General features: G+C 32.6%; 3 protein-coding genes across 4 annotated transcripts; 2 read left to right on the top strand and 1 right to left on the bottom strand.

Moving 5' to 3' along the window:
* Positions 1–4,471: 4,471 nt before the first annotated feature.
* On the bottom strand, positions 4,472–5,102 carry LOC123221174 (gibberellin-regulated protein 12-like). Its single transcript, XM_044643914.1, has 3 exons — positions 4,981–5,102; positions 4,856–4,886; positions 4,472–4,764 (listed from the first exon to the last, which is right to left on the bottom strand). Exons 1-3 carry the CDS (start codon positions 5,059–5,061, stop codon positions 4,583–4,585), a joined length of 294 nt encoding a protein of 97 aa, XP_044499849.1. The 5' UTR covers positions 5,062–5,102; the 3' UTR covers positions 4,472–4,582.
* Positions 5,103–5,951: 849 nt separating this feature from the next.
* Positions 5,952–11,552, top strand: LOC123221173 (ubiquitin carboxyl-terminal hydrolase 2-like). 2 transcript variants are annotated; one of them, XR_006503227.1, is made up of 4 exons: positions 5,952–6,238; positions 6,661–9,422; positions 10,998–11,342; positions 11,507–11,552. XR_006503227.1 is itself a non-coding variant. In XM_044643913.1 (3 exons), exons 2-3 carry the CDS (start codon positions 6,667–6,669, stop codon positions 11,230–11,232), a joined length of 2,991 nt encoding a protein of 996 aa, XP_044499848.1. In that variant the 5' UTR covers positions 5,952–6,238; positions 6,661–6,666; the 3' UTR covers positions 11,233–11,470. The 2 variants fall into 2 exon arrangements, 1 of the variants encoding a protein (XP_044499848.1); XM_044643913.1 differs by lacking the exon at positions 11,507–11,552 and having other exon boundaries at positions 10,998–11,470.
* A 2,990-nt stretch (positions 11,553–14,542) lies between these two features.
* Positions 14,543–16,900, top strand: LOC123220562 (PLASMODESMATA CALLOSE-BINDING PROTEIN 3-like). Its single transcript, XM_044642820.1, has 3 exons — positions 14,543–14,998; positions 15,103–15,136; positions 16,369–16,900. The coding sequence occupies exons 1-3, from the start codon at positions 14,668–14,670 to the stop codon at positions 16,613–16,615; spliced, it is 612 nt and encodes a 203-aa protein (XP_044498755.1). The 5' UTR covers positions 14,543–14,667; the 3' UTR covers positions 16,616–16,900.
* The last annotated feature ends 768 nt before the right edge of the window (positions 16,901–17,668 follow it).

Genomic DNA, 17,668 nt, shown 5'->3' with positions numbered 1-17,668 from the left:
ATATCCAAAATTATACTGATGTTTTTCTTTTTTGGTATTGAATTTTTTATCACTTTTTTAAACCGTATATATATATATATATATATCATTTATCTCAAATTTTAAACAAAAATATCACAACAGTAATTTATTTTTTTAAAATATCATCATTGATGAAACTCATGCAGAAAGAAAGAAGTAATCTCTCTCTTTTTTCTTAACCTTTCAGCAAGAGAAAAATTTTTTGTAATATAAAAAGAAAATTTCAACAGACAAGACACATGTGGTTGAACAATAAAACCTATAAGAAAAACTTATGATAAGGAATTTAACTTAAACACAAGGGAGAAAGAGACGAAAATTGTCATATTTTTTTAGAAAATTCACATGTGAAATATAATATTGTTGTGATTTCATATTATTAGATTGTTTAATATTGTGATTTCATATTATTGTATTATTTAATGTTGTGTTGATAGTTAAAAAATATAAAAATTCAATTCTGGATAAAAACCAGATGAAGAACAAGTTGACAGAACGCCAAAGGTTGGGGTTATCATCAACCTGTTTTTCATTTGATTTTTATCTAGAACTGAATTTTTGTATTTTTCATTAAATTTTTGTATTTTTTTAACCATCAATACAACATTATAATAACATTAAATAATATAACAATATAAAATCACAACATTAAACAACATAAATAATATAAAATCATAACAAAATTATTCAATTATATGTGTTTACTTCAATTAAATAATGTCAATAAAGACATTTTAAGAAAAGAAATTACTATTGTGATTTTTTATTAACTAAATAAATTGTATGATATATATGTATATATCCTTAAAAAAAGGGATAAGGCTAAAATATTCAATATCCCTTCTGTTTTTTCCACTGGAAAACCGTGTGCTCTTTCCTCATCCATTGTGGAATTGCATAAACATGCCAAGGGGCTGGACAGACCCACAGAACGGCTTAAACCCCCTTTTTTTTTTTTTTTGACAGTGTTAGCCATATGATTCCTTAGGATAAAACCTGTGGATCTACCTGTTAAAAATATTAAAAATTATAATTTAATAAATTGACCTATAAAAATACACGGGATAACCCATTAAGAGCCCGGAAAGACAAGACCCCTAGGCAAGCCAACCCAACACAGCTCACCACCAGCTCTAGGAAAGCATATTCAACAACATAAGAACGTAACCCTCCAAAATACATCACCTAAAAACATATCTCCATATTGTGAAGAATGCTCAACAAAAGTAGATGGTTGTATTGTATTACTATGGAGAATTAAGTTTATTTTTATTAGATTGGGAGTGTAACAGGGTTACAAAGAGTAGAAGAAAGAGAGAGAAAAATGAGAAGAGTGAATCTTTTAGAAAGAAAAAAATAAATTAGAAATTAATTTATCAATACAATAGATTGTATTGAAAAGGGGCTAGTGGCCTAATAGATTCATAACAAAGTCGTCTATGCATTTCTGATTCAATATATCATTCATCCTCTTCTTAAATACTTTATTCAACTTTTATCCAAGTAAAAATAAAGAAAAATCCTTCCCATTCATAGGTAGAGCTAGATGATTTTGAATGAAAACAAAAAAATGATTGAATGGTTCAAATCCCCTGCCAAGCCTGAAATCCGTGAAAATTTTAAATTAATTTGAAAAAAAAAATATATTTCAAACACTCTTATCAAAGCTGAATTTCAGTGAAAAAGACTTTCAATCCACATCTCAACATGCCAACATTTGTTCTGTTCAAGTGTGTGCTTATGGATTGAATTAATGTGATTTCATACAATCCATAATGTAAAATCCAGCACCTTGAGTCAAGTTAGATCTTGAGTTTATAAACCTCAGAAAACATAATACACAACAGTCAAAAATACAAACTATAGCTCAGACACTGAATCAAATAGCATCAAGTTAGATCTTGAGTTTATAAACCTCAGAAAACATAATTGTTTGGCAAGAGCTGCCACAGTAATAAGGCCAGCACCTTCAAAGGAAAAAACAATATTTATCTTTTCACATATATTTTCCTATATTAATCTAATTGCCAGCAAATCTGGAAACTACTAAACTGCTCTAAACTCAACAAAATATAACAATATCCCATTGGCAGCATACTAGAGTAAGGAGCTTGGCAGTTAGATTATACATCAATTAGAAATTGATAGTAAAATATAGATCATTCATAGCAGACCCATTTGCATAAAAAAACAACATTCTCCCTTAATATTTACAGCGTAGTGTTGTTTAAGATGACCCTATTTAGATTTATCCTATATTAAAACTTAGACTGTTACTATAATATTATTAATTTCACTAAATCTACCAGATATTTATGTGCAAAAATCCTTTAACAAACTTGATAAGGTGAATTTAGTGATGAAATTAAACAGAAATGAACTGAAAACTCTAGCCATGCGTCATGGAGATACCAGGAGAGAGCTCAGCAATAATCACTATAAGTGTGTAACAATTGAAAAAGAGCTAATATTTGGGAGGGGATAAGGCTTTCTAATCTAGCTATCTAATACCATAATAAACCATTTAAAAGAAGATCCATAATTTTTCACTGACATGTTCACTCAACCTAATCAATCAGATCCTCTTAAATTAAAAAAAATGAAAAGAACAAAAAAAAAGAAATCATTAGAACCACAGGCTATATATAATTTTACCGTTAACTTCAAATCTAGGATGTACATTCGCGGTGAGTAGAGCTGTCTAAGATATGCACACATGACATATAAACTAAAAATTCGACTTCTAAATGTGCACATCCACATCAATTAGAAAGAGCAGGCTAACCTAGACAACTAACATCCTTGTATCTAGAAGGTGTTAAAGTTCAGAAAAACGAAGAAAATAAGAAGCTTCAATGCCAACTGGCATACTCCATCAACTAAATCATATCATGTATTCTAAGAAAACACAATCCCCTCCGCATCAACCTAAACTAACACAAAAGGAAAAACAGATTTAAACATGGAAATATTCTGACAAACCGTTTACATGTTATAGATGATTCAGAAAACATATAGTAACCCTCTACTCGTCTTGCGAAAGAACAACTCTGGTGGAAAGTAATATCATAAATATTCATATTCCAATTATACTCAAAAAATAACAAGCATAATACAAATAACATTCAGTAACATTTAATTTTCTTATTCAGACTCCAATTAGAATTTTAATACAAATCCACATACAGTAACATTAGTTTTCTTCTGAACACCAAAGAAAAGAAAACTTCAGACATGATAAATCTCAAAGACCCAGAACTAGAATTATATATAGACCCCAAACATTTGGTCTTATTTCTTATTATTGCTTTTACCTCCGGCAGATTCTCCACTTGCAGCCTGCGCCGCCTTCTTGGCCGCCTTTTCTTGCAGGGCTTTGGCGTCTCTAAACACAGAAAAAAAATCAAAACAAAATAAAAATAAATTAACGAAAAAGGGATAAAATCGAAATAAAAGGGAACCTTTCGCGGCGTTGCTCAGGAGTCAAGCCGTCGTCCTTGGACTTGCCCTTGTTGGTACCGCGAGCCTGGGATCTTTCACGATCGCGTTCTCTCTGGTTTCCGCGTGAGATCCGATCCAATCCAACCCCAAGTTAATTAAGGAAAAACCAAAACCAAAAACAAAACAGAAGATCTTAAAAACAAATTAAATAAATTTATTAAAAGATCAAAAAATTGAAGATGCAGAGAAGGATATGAGTCATGACGATGGAGGAAATTTGAGAAGAGTCTTCAAGCACCAACAACCCAGAACGTCAATGATGGATAAAGTAACTTTGCGAATTTTTGCTATATATAATGAATAATGTCGTGATTTCCAGTTTTCCTTTTTTTCCACTTTCTAAAATAAAAATGGTGTTTGGTTTGGGTTTTCTCATTTCTGGTTCTTCAACTTTTGGAGCCCAATGGCCATTAATGATCTTGGCCCACTGTCATATCCAATCATTTATACGCAATTTCCATCGTTCCAATAACCCAATGCTTGTTATTTGGATGAGTAAATCCCCAATATTGTGATCGAATTTATAATTATTATATTAAATAAATTAATATTTTAAAAATAAAATTCTAATATTTTATCAGTTCTATTAACTCTTAAAATTAACTTTAACTCTTACTTTAATACTACTGAAAGATAGTATAGAGTTTGAGAGATAATATAGAGTTTGATGTATATGTTTATGTTTCACTCAACAGTATTAGAACGATTTTGATGTAACGTGATAGAGTAATTACATATGAGTAATACTATATACATAAGTATAAACTTGTATATAAATAATGATCTGTCATCATATAATTATGTATTATATTATTTTTAATTCAAAATTATTCAATCATATAATGATATATTATCATTTATGTGTAAAATTATATTTATTATTTATATATATAATTGTATTTATTATATATGTCTTGAATCAGTGTAAAGAGTAGGGGAGTATATACCCTTGAAAGGAAAAAACACAATTTTATTTAAGATATGATGTTTTGTTTCTTCGTTCGCACATTTCTCCTAGAAAAAAATTACATTATTATTGAAGAATACATAATGCATAAATTCAAGGACACTTAGGTCCACCTTCCTTGGTTTTCCAGTTATCGTAGCAAGGACATTCCCCTTTGTTCCCATAAGTGCCAGAAGGAACGCACAGGCACTTTTGGCAACACATGTTGCAGAAGAACAAGCACGGCTTTCTGTGTGAAGTTGCCGAGCACCTGTAGTCACAAGCCGCTGCACACTCTGCAAAATCAACAAGTATTATTTCAAAACAATAATATTATTATTATTTCCAAATCTAAAACAAAATTAAAAAAATAATAATAATAATAACCTTCAGGCTTTAGCGATCCTTCCCCGCCGTTCTGCGCATATTCACGATCATATAAATAAATAAAATAAATAAAATATATAATAAAATTTAGAAAATAAGAATCCTACTATAAAAAATAAACTTACTGGGCGAATATAGGCTTCTTTGGCAAAGACAAAGCTGAGGAGAAGAAGAAAGACAACCAAAAATAAGGAGAGCCTTGCCATGTTTTCCTCTATACTTGAAAAGTATATAATATAACGTATATTTGGCCAATGCATGTATGTCATATTTATAGTTACAATACTGCCCTTTATAAGGAAGGCTCGTTAGTTGTTTTTGCTTTAAATAAACTTAATTTTTTTACTTATTTAGAGCATCGCATTTAATAAAAATTGCATCTACTTTAATGTTTCTATATTATACTTCTATATATGGTTAATTCTCTGTATATGGGTGGGTTTTCCCATCAATAAAATTTCATATAATTAAATAATAAAATTATGTGTAAACACTATACATGCACAATTTTTTTTTTAAGTACATTTACGGACATATGAACTATATTTTATCGAAATGATTTTTCTGTAACAACTCTCATTGAACTTAAATGCTGAATCGATAACTTTTTGGTTGATATGCTCTTGAACAAAAACTTTGATGGATACTAAGATTTGGAGGTCTTCTCAAAAAAATAGTTGTTACACGAAATTTAGTTCTCTTTCTCTTGATGTGTTTGATTAAAAAAGATTTTTTATAATAAATATTATCAAAAGTCTATTATGTAACCGAATGAGAATGAGTTATTGAATGATTGTTTAATGACGCTTATCAATTAATTTGAAAATGGTAATTAAGGGAGGCCGTTGGGGGGTTCTTAAAAGGTTTTTAGGACTTATGGTGGGCATGAATAATTAATATACACCTAAAGGAGGAAACTGATAATACGCTTTTCCCAGTGCCCGACATAATTTAAGTCATTTAAACCCCCCAACTTTTTACTAAGTTTAAATAATAGCAAATAAACCCATAAAAGGAAACCCGAATTCAGAACCATTCCTCCTCCCCTTCGCGGTCATATTTTCGGTCAATCCAGTCAGCACAGCGGAGTTAATTAATTCAAACTTTAACTTCACCATTCCCTTTCACATGCAGCAAAACCCCATCTGCTCTCTCTTCTTCTTTCTCCTTTTCACTGTCACTCTCAGTGCCTTCCCTTCCTTTCCCCCCTCTTTGTATTTATAGTTAATAGTAGGATCAAGTTTTGGTTGAGCCTATACCCCTTTTCCTCATACAACTCTCTCTACCGTTCTTACTCGTTAGATCCTAATCTTCAACATCTATGTAACACCACTCTTCCAAGATTGTATCATCTATCTTGAGCCTCTCGCTTCATATATTAAGGTACTGATATGAGCATCTCGAACTTCCGTTCAAACTTCTTTGTTTGAATCATTCACTTTTTGTTAATTCATGCTTTTGGTGACCTTTGCGATTGCCTACAAGCTCTAGAATGCGCTTTTGAATCCAAATAATCATCTAGGTCGTTTCTGAATGCCCGAATCTCTAATTGGTTCTGTTACAATTATATTATTTATTATATTATAATTTTGTTGTTCATTGTTCTTAGTAATTTTCTTAATTGTTATTATATATCTTTTGGTCTTGATGGTTTTGACAATATTTCATGTACAGGTTTTTTTTAGTTTCTTCTTGTAGTTTTAGTTTATGATTTCTAGCAGATTATTTTGTGGTGTCCTCTGGATCAATTGTTTCTATTTCTGGTGTTATAGATTGAAGTAACGATTATTTTGAATTTGTTATAGGGACTAATGGGGAAAAAGGTTGTTAGGAAGAGTAGAGCAGCTGCCAAGGAGAAACGAGCTGCAGCCCAGCCTGATAAAAGTGCTCCTCAACCATCAAATGATGTTGAGAGTTATGGCATTGGAGCAGTGGAAGAGAGAAAACCTTGTGGCCATCTGGACAGGGACATTGATTTGGATAAATTTTCTGTTAAATTTGGGTCTTCGGATCCTATCAGATGTGAGGATTGTCTACAAGGTGCAAATGATAGAAGAGGGAGGAAGGGAAAGGGTAAACATGGGAAGAAGAAGGGAGGTGCTTCAGCGGATTCAAAATCCGATTCGAAAGCCATCTGGGTTTGTTTAGATTGTGGGCACTATGCTTGTGGAGGGGTTGGACTTCCTACAACCCCTCAAAGCCATGCAGTTCGGCATGCTAAACAAGCCCAACATCCTTTGGTGATCCAGTGGGAGAACTCTCATCTCTGGTGGTGCTTTCTATGCAATACACTCATTCCTGTTGAGAAAACGGAGGAAAATGGTGAAAATAAAGATGAATTATCAGAGGTTGTAAAATTAATGAAGGGTCGATCAACGAAAGGTTCATCTGTGGATGTCAAGGATGTGTGGTTTGGTAGTGGCAGTGTTACTAGCGAAATCAAATCTGAAGGCATTTTACCTCTTGGGGATTGTTTTGATGGAAAGGCTGGCTATGTGGTTAGAGGTTTGACTAACCTTGGGAGTACTTGCTTCTTTAATTCAGTCGTGCAAAATCTTCTAGCCATGGGTAGATTCCGGGATTACTTCTTGAATATGGATGTATCTTTTGGCCCACTTACTATTGCTTTGAAGAAGCTCTTTGCTGAAACAAAACCAGAGGTGAGAAATGTTATAAATCCAAAGTCTTTTTTTGGGTGTGTTTGTTCTAAGGCTCCCCAGTTTAGCGGATATCAGCAGCATGACAGTCATGAACTGCTTCGTTGCTTGCTTGATGGACTGTGTACTGAGGAATTGGATTTCAGAAAAATAGTTAATGCTTCTGAGGAAAGTGGGATTTCTTCAAATCAAGGTCCTACTTTTGTGGATTCTGTATTTGGGGGACAAATTTCTAGTACTGTTTGTTGTGTGGAATGTGGGAGCTCCTCAACAGTTTATGAGCAATTTTTGGATCTCTCTCTTCCGGTTCCGACTAAGAAACCTCCACCTAAAATAGCCCAGCCTTCTCGAGCCAAGAAAACAAAACCTACACCAAAGAAAAGTGGAAAGGTTCAATGCAAAGCCAACAAAGATATTGATACTGTAACAGTTCAAAATCCTCCAAGTCCAGCTGCCATCAGTGAGTCTCCATGTGTGACACAGTCTACTGCACCTCCTACCAAAAAAGTGGCGGTTTCTTCTAGCAATTCTTCATTATCAGGTTCTGTTAGCTCATCAACTATGGCTGCCGAAAGCATTCCGTCTCAGAATTTTTCAGCTGTTGCACAGCCTGAGAATGAGCAAGTTTTGGATAATTCAATGGACCAAACAGTGTCTTCATTCGATGATTTTACATGGTTGGATTATCTTGAACCAGAAAGTATGTTAAATGGGCATGATTTGAATTTGCAAAGTAATGATTTATTATTTCAAGATTCTGGAGATAAGGATAAGGTTTCAGGTGATATTTCAATGGAGATTAGTCAGATTCCTTCACTCAATGATGAGCAAAATTCAAAACCAGATTCTTCTTCTGTGAATCCCAGAGATGATGAGCTACCCGTTTTTGCTCAAGCTTCAGAAGTTATCTTGCTTCCATACAATGAAGAAAATTCCACTACTGGGGAGATGATGAATGGAGATGCTGAGGCCTACTCATTGCTCGTTGGCTGTGGAGAAGAGGAATTGGACTTTGATGGCTTTGGAGGGTTATTTAATGAACCTGAAATTGCTGCTAGGCCAGTTGCAGGGTCACTTGCTGGGCCCTCTTTAGGTGGTGAAGGGATGGAGAGTGGTTTTTTAGTAGGAAATAGCAGTGAATCTGATCCAGAAGAGGTTGATAATTCAAGTTCTACTGTGTCTGTAGAAAGTTGTTTGGCTCATTTTATAAAGCCAGAGCTTCTTACTGATGATAATGCTTGGGATTGTGAGAGCTGTTCAAGGACTCTACAATGCCAAACGTTGGAAACTTCAAAGAAGCAGGCTAAACTTGCTTCGCAAGTTTTTGTAAATGGAGGTGAGACTAAAAAGCCAAATGATCTAAAGGCTACAAAAGACCTATCCTTTACTTCTGAAGTCAAAACTCTTAGTAATGGTGATATGAAAACTGAAATTGATCTGGACACTTCTGGTGAAAGCTTGGTTTTACATAATGGGAAATCTGATTGCTTAAATCAAACTTGTGCGGAATTTGAAAGTGGTCAGACATGTGAGATTAATCCAGTTGTTTCTCATGGGCAAGAGGGAAAAAAAGAGACAAGTGATGCAGTTCCTGGACAATCCCAGTCTTCTGGTGTCAGAAAATCTGGCAGTCAAGAAAGCTTTGGTTATCAAGTTGAAGATTGTCAAAGTGCTGATAAGTCTGGTGGTTCTGGCACTGCTGATGGTGTTCAGTCAAATGAGGAAATAAATTCCTTAGCAGTAAAGGTGAAGCGAGATGCCACCAAAAGGGTCCTTATAAATAATGCCCCGCCCATTTTAACTGTTCATCTGAAGAGGTTCAGCCAAGATACTCGTGGTCGTTTAAGTAAATTGAATGGCCATGTAAATTTCAGTGAAATGATTAATCTTAGACCATACACGGATCCCAGGTACATCATCATATCTTAATTTGTCATGAGAGATTTTATATCCTGCTGAAGCCTTTTTTTTTTCTCTACGGTTGTCGCTGGTCAGTTACTTTGGTGCAGATTATATCCTGATGTGTTTTGAATGCCTGAAATAGTAAGTGGTCAAGAATAGTACTTAATATACTAAAATTGTTGTGATAAAAGGGCAGGGTTGACATTCTAACTTTTAGGGATTACCTAATGTTTAACATGGCAGAAAATTATTCTAGTGGAAGACTAGGGATTTAGAATGGTAGTATCCTTTATGTTCTGCCAGAGGCATACATTCTTGTTTTATGTGCCTTAAGAATATTAGGAATATCTTTAAATACCTTTGCTGCACATGCTAGTTGTTTGAAAATAAAGTCAATATATGTTGCTAATGAGGCCTGGTTAGATGCCGAGGTGCTTTCCTCAGTAGCTATGCCAAGCCTTTTATCACTATATCTGATATTGCTTTTGCTTCTGTTTGAGGAATCATGATAACTTAGATTTCAAAAATGGCAATGTAAAACTATGATCAGGGATGGGAGCTTTTTAAGTTGAATTAACAGAAACTGAAGAAGTTCTTTGCAACATAATCTTCAGTTATTAACCAACCAAAATAGCAGCAACATATGAAAATTTCTTATACTTCAAATCTCATTTAGAATGAATTTCTAATAATTGTACTTTTATGATTTTGAAAAATTGGAACATTTTTATCATGCAGCCTTCTGAGAGGAAATTACTCTTTCCCTCATGGATGCTTTTTGGAGCGTTTTATTTTATTTTTTCAATATTGTTTTTCTCTGAGTTTCATCGGAAGATTAATGTACAAAATTAAATATATTCTGGTTGGGTTCTGTAAGTGGTCTCCAAAGTATTGCAGTGGTCATTTTGCTTGACTCTGGATGCTTAAGCTTTAGTTATCAACAGTCTCAGAGATACACAAATAGGGATATTGGAGCATTAGACTACTGTTATGCAGGAAATTTAAATGGCTTATAAGAGTTGGTATGTTTGTGATGTTTTTAAAAATAAAGACTTGTGCTATATTTATTATTTCCATTTTTCACTGTCTAGATTGGTGATCTTAGGTTTCTTTGTCTCCAAACGCACAGGTACCCTAAGATAAATAAAAATAAATTTAGGACAAAATGTTTAATCAGTCAAAAAGATCTGATTCTGACTGGATACATAGGCCCTTTATGACAGGAGAGTTTTATTGAAATTTCTCTCCAATTTTCTTTCTGACTGGAGAAGTTAGTTGTCTTTTTGTATTTTCTTTGAAGATTTATTAATGCCATAGAGTTCTAAATTAGTTGTAGATAGTATGTTCATGTACTTGTCAATCGCTATTTCCTCATTCTATTGCCAGAGCTTAAGTCCAAAAGACGTGTTTGCTCCCTATCTGTCTGTGGGACATGGAGACATGATTATGTCAGTTGAGAAGATTTCTATTGAAATATAGAGTTGACTTGGTTTATTGCAAACGTTTATTGAAGGAACTTAATATTGTTGCACTGGTTTTTATGGTTCAGTGTAGCGCTGTTTAAGTAAGTTTATTGTTGGCAGGTGCACAGATCAAGAGAAATATGATTATCGTCTGGTTGGAGTGGTGGAGCATTTGGGAACCATTAGAGGGGGTCACTATGTTGCATATGTGAGAGGTGCAAAAATTAAAGGAAAACAAGAGAAAGAAAACGAAGGCTGCGTGTGGTATCATGCCAGTGATGCCTATGTGCGTGAATCTTCCCTCGAAGAAGTACTTCGCTGTGAGGCATACATTTTATTCTACGAACAACTTTGAAATAATTCCTTTTCATTCATGTTACTTGATGTTCCTTCCCAAGGGGGGGGGGGGGGGGGGGGAGGGGAGAGAGAGAGAGAGAGAAACTGAGGGAGAGACAAATACCAGAGGTGAGTGTACAACCACTACCATATGTTCTAATACCATTTTTTTTTTTTTTTTACATGTATTGAGTTCCCTGATGTATATCAATTCATGACACCATATCATATAAAGAAAATGTAATTTCTTTACCTTAGCTGCCTGAATTATTGAGATTTTTGGTATGATAGAGCGCACCTTACCAGATTACTCGATTGTTTACCAGAAGAATCTTCTTATAAAGATTATGCCAGTAAGTCTCAAGCTTTCTCTCGTGGCATGCTATTAGTATTGTTGGGGCCATGGTCAAGCCTAGTATAGAATTGTTTCTGAACTTAATGGCCTTTTTCAACTAGAGAACCGGTTCATTGTCCAAGGGGTAGCTAAATAATACTGCATTTCAAATGTTTGATTGGTAGGCATGTTTCATGTATAGTCCTGAAGTAGTAAGTCGCATAAATAATGCATTTAATTATTATGAGAGAGTTATGAAACCATAGACACTTTTAGAGAGAAGTTTTATTTTAATATGTTATCAATGAGTTTCAAATTTATGTTTTCACATTCGGAGATTATCATATTTTGTCACTCAAGCTATCGTCGATGGAATTGCAGATGAGATTTATCTGGTGTTAAGGTAAGATTTTATTTATTCATTTGTGATGATTTTTAAGTTATATATCTTTCCAAAAGGAGCTTTTAATATTAGAAATTGGAATTTGGGGTTTTTTTGACCAAACGAATTTTATAAATTAGGGGGCAGTTCCCTGATGTTTTGAGGCGACAGAATTCAGGATTCATCTTAATGGTAACCCTATTACTCCATGTCTTATGATTGAAAGTCAAAATGCCAATTTTTACCTTACATTTTTTAAATAATTTTCAATAATAAGATCAATAGATTAATGCATATTAGTGAAATTTCATTTTACAAAATAAAAAGTATAATGGATATGAGTTCAGCAAAACTATTGAATTAGATTAGTCAAGAGTTTGATCATTTGAATCCATATTCTTTTATATATAGAGCTTCTTTTTTAGCCAATTGTTGAAAATGCAAATGATTAATATTTTTCAAACAATCCCTGAAAATAAGCTGCAAATTTGTATTACTTTCATTTGATCACAAGTTTAAGGCGATAAAAATAGGTTCTTTTTTTTTTTTTCTTTCTTTGTATTTTATGTTTTCTTTTCCCCTAAATATAAAAGGGTTATTTTTATTTTAATTCTTAAGGGTTATTTATGTTTTTCATTAAAATTTTTAGGATAAATATATCTTATTCAAAGCCTGAACTGCCCTTGGACTAACTTATTCAAAATCCATAGATTTGGAAAAATATATGTTATCGTTACCTCTCTAGGCAGTGTGGTTTTAGGCGGTACAATTTTTAGTATATTTTTTATTATTTGTATTATTTTATTTGATTTAACAATGATAAAATTATGATAATATTTTATCATTAATATTATTGTGATATGTAATATTATCAAAATAATTTTAATCAGATTATCATTTTTACTTTAAGAATTAAAAGATTATCAAAATAATTTTAATTTTATTATAATTTATTTTTACTTATTAATTTCTTACGACTAAATATTTACACTTTTAATTAATATAACAAATAATATGAAATGTATTTTAAAATAATTGTACTTAATCACATTTAAATAAAATAATATATTAATTATGTTTTATTATTTATAATCAAACATAATAATTATTTATATCTATTTATTTTTATCAAATATAGTAATAATTTATATATAATAATTTTCAAAATAATATATTTTTATAGTAATATTTTATATTTGATAATAAAATATTAACTAAATCAAACTTACTCTCTATGTAAAAATTTAACGCATGGGTTTGAGTATTTTTCTTTGTCAAATATATTTCTCGCATAACCTGTCATTTACAAAAAATTAATGTTACATGCAGACATAATTAAACGTTATCATATAATTAGATAATTTTAAATTAAATAAAAAATAATATTTAATTATATAATAATATATTATTATTTATATAAAAAATTAAACATATGATTTATCCGCATAATTTTATTATTTCCAAAATAAATTATCTTTGGTAGCACAACACAAAATTGTGCAAATTCTGACCTCTTGAACCAACATAATTCCTTAAATGTCTCAAAAGTTCTGTGAAGGGGAATCAAAATTATTAAATTTACCCTCGTGAAAGGAGCATAAATGGAGTCCAACTCGATCTCCAAGTTGAGACAACCTTGGGACTGGCAATTAGCAAGGACAATGTTCACCCAAACTTTGATGAAATAAATGTTCCACCCGTTTAGTTTGAAAAGTCCTCTTTTCACTGATTTAACAAATTTATAACTCGATTTTATGAATCAAATTCATAACTCGAGTTTATGATTAATTAATAAAATGATATAGTTTTATCTGATAATAAATAAAATGATATCGTTTCAACGATCATTTAATATAATTCGAATTAAATTTAAATTAAATTAAATCATCTTTTGACTCATAAGTCAAAGTAAATTGATATTTTTTTAGTTTGATTTCACATCAGTTATAAAAGTGAGTTGAATTGACTTTTAAAATTGAACTAATTCGATTTGAATATAACCTAATATATAAAAACCTTATGAAAAATAAAGTTTTATGAATACATATGTTAATGTTAAGAAAACGAACTTTTCAAACTTAACAAGTGAAAATGTTATCAATCAAAGTTTGGGCGAGAAACGTCTTCGGCCTTTCATGGATCAAACTTCAGGCATTTTGATTCGGAATTCTGTCCCCGAGGAGTCGGGTGCCTGTTAAATTTGTACCTCTTCCCCAATTTAAAAAGAAATCTTTACCCCATATTGCTCACGATTCATTGTGCCCTTTGGTTTCCAATTTTCAAAAGTTTTCTGCGACCAAAACACAATAAAATAAAGAATCCAATAAAACTAAAGAATTTTATCTGCTGTAAATGTTGATAAATAATTTGACACAATTTCTTTTTAACTGGCAATTTTATTCGATTTAGATTTTTTTTAAAAATTAATTCAATTATATTGAATAAATACAATTTTAAATTTAATAATTAATCTCATAATTATATAAAAAAGAATTCATTCACCTGGCATGCAGGGTTATAATTGTCAATTCACATGAAAGCAAGCAGGGACATCAGAAATATACAGAAAAGATGCAAATCCTTCAATTCAAATTATAAACAAAAGGAAACAAAAGAAAAAGTGAAGCAACCGAAAAAAAAAATTAAAAAAAAAAACCTCCATATTCCCCCTCTCTCTTCCTTTACAAGCCCACCTCCTCAATTCACTGGTTCCAACTATAACTTTCTCCTCCTCCTCCATGGCACCAGCATTTTCAGAGCTGTTACTCCTATTCACAATCTTCTGCACGAACGTTTTCATGCCGACCATCATTGTTGAAGCTCAAGAAAACATCAGCTGGTGCGTTGCCAGAAGTGATGCAAGCAACCAGGTTTTGCAAACTGCTCTGGACTATGCATGTGGGGCTGGTGCCGACTGTACTCCCATTCTGCCCAATGGCCTCTGCTATCTCCCAAACACCATCCAGGCTCATGCTTCTTACGCCTTCAATAGTTACTTTCAGAGAAAGAGCATGGCCCCTGGCTCCTGTGACTTCTCCGGAACTGCTACTGTCGCTAAGAGTGATCCCAGTTTCGCTTTTTTCTATCCCTTTCTCGCTCTTTTTTGTTTCGTTTTGTCTTCTGTCAAGAGAGTTAACTTTCGTTTTTGCTGATTTATTTATTTTATGATACAGGTTACGGATCTTGTGTTTATCCATCTTCATTAAGGTATGTCTGTTCTCATCACTTGTGTTTTCATTTTGTTTGGATTGAAAGAAAGAAAATTTACCATCTTATTTTCTTCATCGTCACGCAACCTGGTTTCTTTTCCTTTATCTCATTTTCTCTTTTGGGCAAATGGGGACTGTTTTTATTTTTTATTTTTAAGTATTAGCTGATATACTTTCCATCTCCATAACCTCGCTGGAGATTTGGAGAGATGGAAGAAGCCCCAAATTCTATTACCGTGTGAAATTTTTATGGATGCACTTCATTTGTCATTGTGCCTGGCTCTCTTTAATTTTCTACCCTTGATATGAAGCTATGTTTGTTCAATCAGAGTTCCCCGCATCACACTGCCTTTTTCTCTACTTTTGATTATCTTGGCAGGCTCAATTTGCTTGCTGTGTATTCTGTCAAGTATCTGATGAGACTGGTCATTTTACTTTTTTTTTTTTTTTTGGGATGGTCCTGCCAGACAAACATATCCAACGGCAGGGATCCTATGCTATGACAAAACTTCCCAATGTTGCATATGTACAGTGATTTGTGCAAGTTTTGTCTTTTCGGTCAGAGCTCTCAGGTCCATTAATTTGGACTGCTGTAGTTGTTCTATATGACCACCATTTTTTTTTTTTAACCAGTTCTAGATGGGTCAAACCAAATTCAAGAAAATTTCAGATTCTTATTAAGAGGTTACATGCATAAAATTAAAGATGTTTTGTGGGGTCATTATTCTAATTAAAGCTACATTATATTGCTTGTAAGCAGCCGGTCTGGTTAATATTTTGTATGGACCTAAAAATATTGTTAATTATTCTAAACTTTTCTTGCCATTCTTAATTGCCAAAAAATGTTCCAAGGATCAAGTGTTTCTGTAGGGGAAGTCTAAAAAAATTTACTGGGTGGTCACTCCTAAGAATCTACTTTATTAGGACCGCATTTTGTAAGTTATTCAGTTGCTCCAAATTCCAAAAGACTTACCAATCTTAGCCAAGCCAATCATCTATGTGCCATTTCTTTGGTGTAAGTGTAGAATGTGTTCGTAAAATGAGTTTTGTGGGGGCGGTTATTGAATATGGGATTTCATCTGCTTAGTGGTTTGACTCAAGTTTGTTTTTCTCGAAAAGTTTAATATATTCTTAAAATCGATAGAAGTTGAGGTTCTTGCTATATGTTTCTGTTTCAAGAACTTTGCTAATGTCTCATAGGACTAACAATTGAATCTTGCAAATTTTCAGTACTGCCGGAGGCAATCCATCACAAGGGTCGACCCCCACAACAACCACCACGAACAACCCAAACATGCCAACAACACCGGCTGCGCCTCTAGATAACAACGGTGGTAATGGAGTTAATTCGGGGTTTAGCCCTCCAATACCTACCACAGACAACTCCAAAGCTTCTACAAATTTCATGGCCATTACAATTTTAATGCCTATCTCCCTGTGGATTGTTCTTTCTTTGACACTGCCAAACCAGATCTAGTTGCATCACGCAGTGCGGAGATCAATCAAAGAGTCTTACACAGTTTTGTTGAAGAGTTGAAACCTTGTTTGTTTGTAGCATCAAGGTTAGGCTTCTGTAAAATCCATTTGATTTTAGTTTTGTGATATTAATGTCTTATGATGTGAAAAGGCTTGTGGGGAAGTTTCAAATTGGATGGTTAATTTGGTTTTGGTAGGAAACCAAACTGAGGGCTAAGCTTAACCTCAATTATGGGTTAACTCATGTAGGTTTACCAGTTCAATTTAATAGTTCAATCTACTTCCACTATAACTATGCTTGCTTAAATGAATACACAAACAAATATATATTTTATGTGTCATCTAATGATTAAGTGATTTTAAATTAAAAATAAAATAACATCTATTTATATAATAATCTATTATTTACGCACTTAAAAGTGTATGTATATATATACAGACACAGGTCTTTTACAGATGGCAGGAGAGTCCATTTACAATAATTTATAAAGAAAAACCCATTTTCATTCTATCAGAAGAGCACACTTGGCATCTGAATCATGTTGAGAAACTTTAATATTTGATTGTTAATTCATATTGATTTAAAATTTCTTTTATCTTTTGATAAATTCACCCCTGGACAGTAGGTCTATTCCATTTGTTTACAAGAGTGAAAGAGCATGATGTGGATGAATAGAGAGAAAAGAATTTGAGAAGATTCAATAATTTATCTTTTTTTTTTTTGGGTCTGATGAGATAATATATTTCCACTAATTTAAGTTTAAAAAATTTTCAATGGTTAAGTTTGAAAATTTTAATTTATCAAATTCTGTTATAGGGATAAAAAAGATTCGTTAGATTTTTTAATTAAAATTAATAGTTAATTTTCTTATAATTTCTTTAAAAATTTAATAAACAAGTAAAAAATTAACTTTTTTTAATTTAAGATTAGGAATTGTTTCATCAAACCTTAGGGGGTGGAACACACTGATTTGGCCTGTTTTATTTCCACCATTAAGCCTTTTACAAACTCATGCATGGAGAAGCAAAAATCAAATCAAATCAAAACACAACA

This window comes from Mangifera indica, chromosome 7, assembly GCF_011075055.1.
Source record: "Mangifera indica cultivar Alphonso chromosome 7, CATAS_Mindica_2.1, whole genome shotgun sequence".
NCBI classification, from domain to species: domain Eukaryota; kingdom Viridiplantae; phylum Streptophyta; class Magnoliopsida; order Sapindales; family Anacardiaceae; genus Mangifera; species Mangifera indica.
This window is presented reverse-complemented; position numbering and strand designations above follow the sequence as displayed.

Coding starts and splice junctions, on each gene's coding strand:
- LOC123221174 (XM_044643914.1), bottom strand. CDS start 5,061: ATGGCAAGGCTCTCCTTATTTTTGGTTGTCTTTCTTCTTCTCCTCAGC. Junction 4,887..4,980: donor AAGAAGCCTATATTCGCCCA/GTAAGTTTATTT, acceptor GAATATGCGCAG/AACGGCGGGGAAGGATCGCT. Junction 4,765..4,855: donor AGGATCGCTAAAGCCTGAAG/GTTATTATTATT, acceptor TTGATTTTGCAG/AGTGTGCAGCGGCTTGTGAC.
- LOC123221173 (XM_044643913.1), top strand. CDS start 6,667: ATGGGGAAAAAGGTTGTTAGGAAGAGTAGAGCAGCTGCCAAGGAGAAA. Junction 9,423..10,997: donor AGACCATACACGGATCCCAG/GTACATCATCAT, acceptor TATTGTTGGCAG/GTGCACAGATCAAGAGAAAT.
- LOC123220562 (XM_044642820.1), top strand. CDS start 14,668: ATGGCACCAGCATTTTCAGAGCTGTTACTCCTATTCACAATCTTCTGC. Junction 14,999..15,102: donor TGTCGCTAAGAGTGATCCCA/GTTTCGCTTTTT, acceptor TTTATGATACAG/GTTACGGATCTTGTGTTTAT. Junction 15,137..16,368: donor GTTTATCCATCTTCATTAAG/GTATGTCTGTTC, acceptor GCAAATTTTCAG/TACTGCCGGAGGCAATCCAT.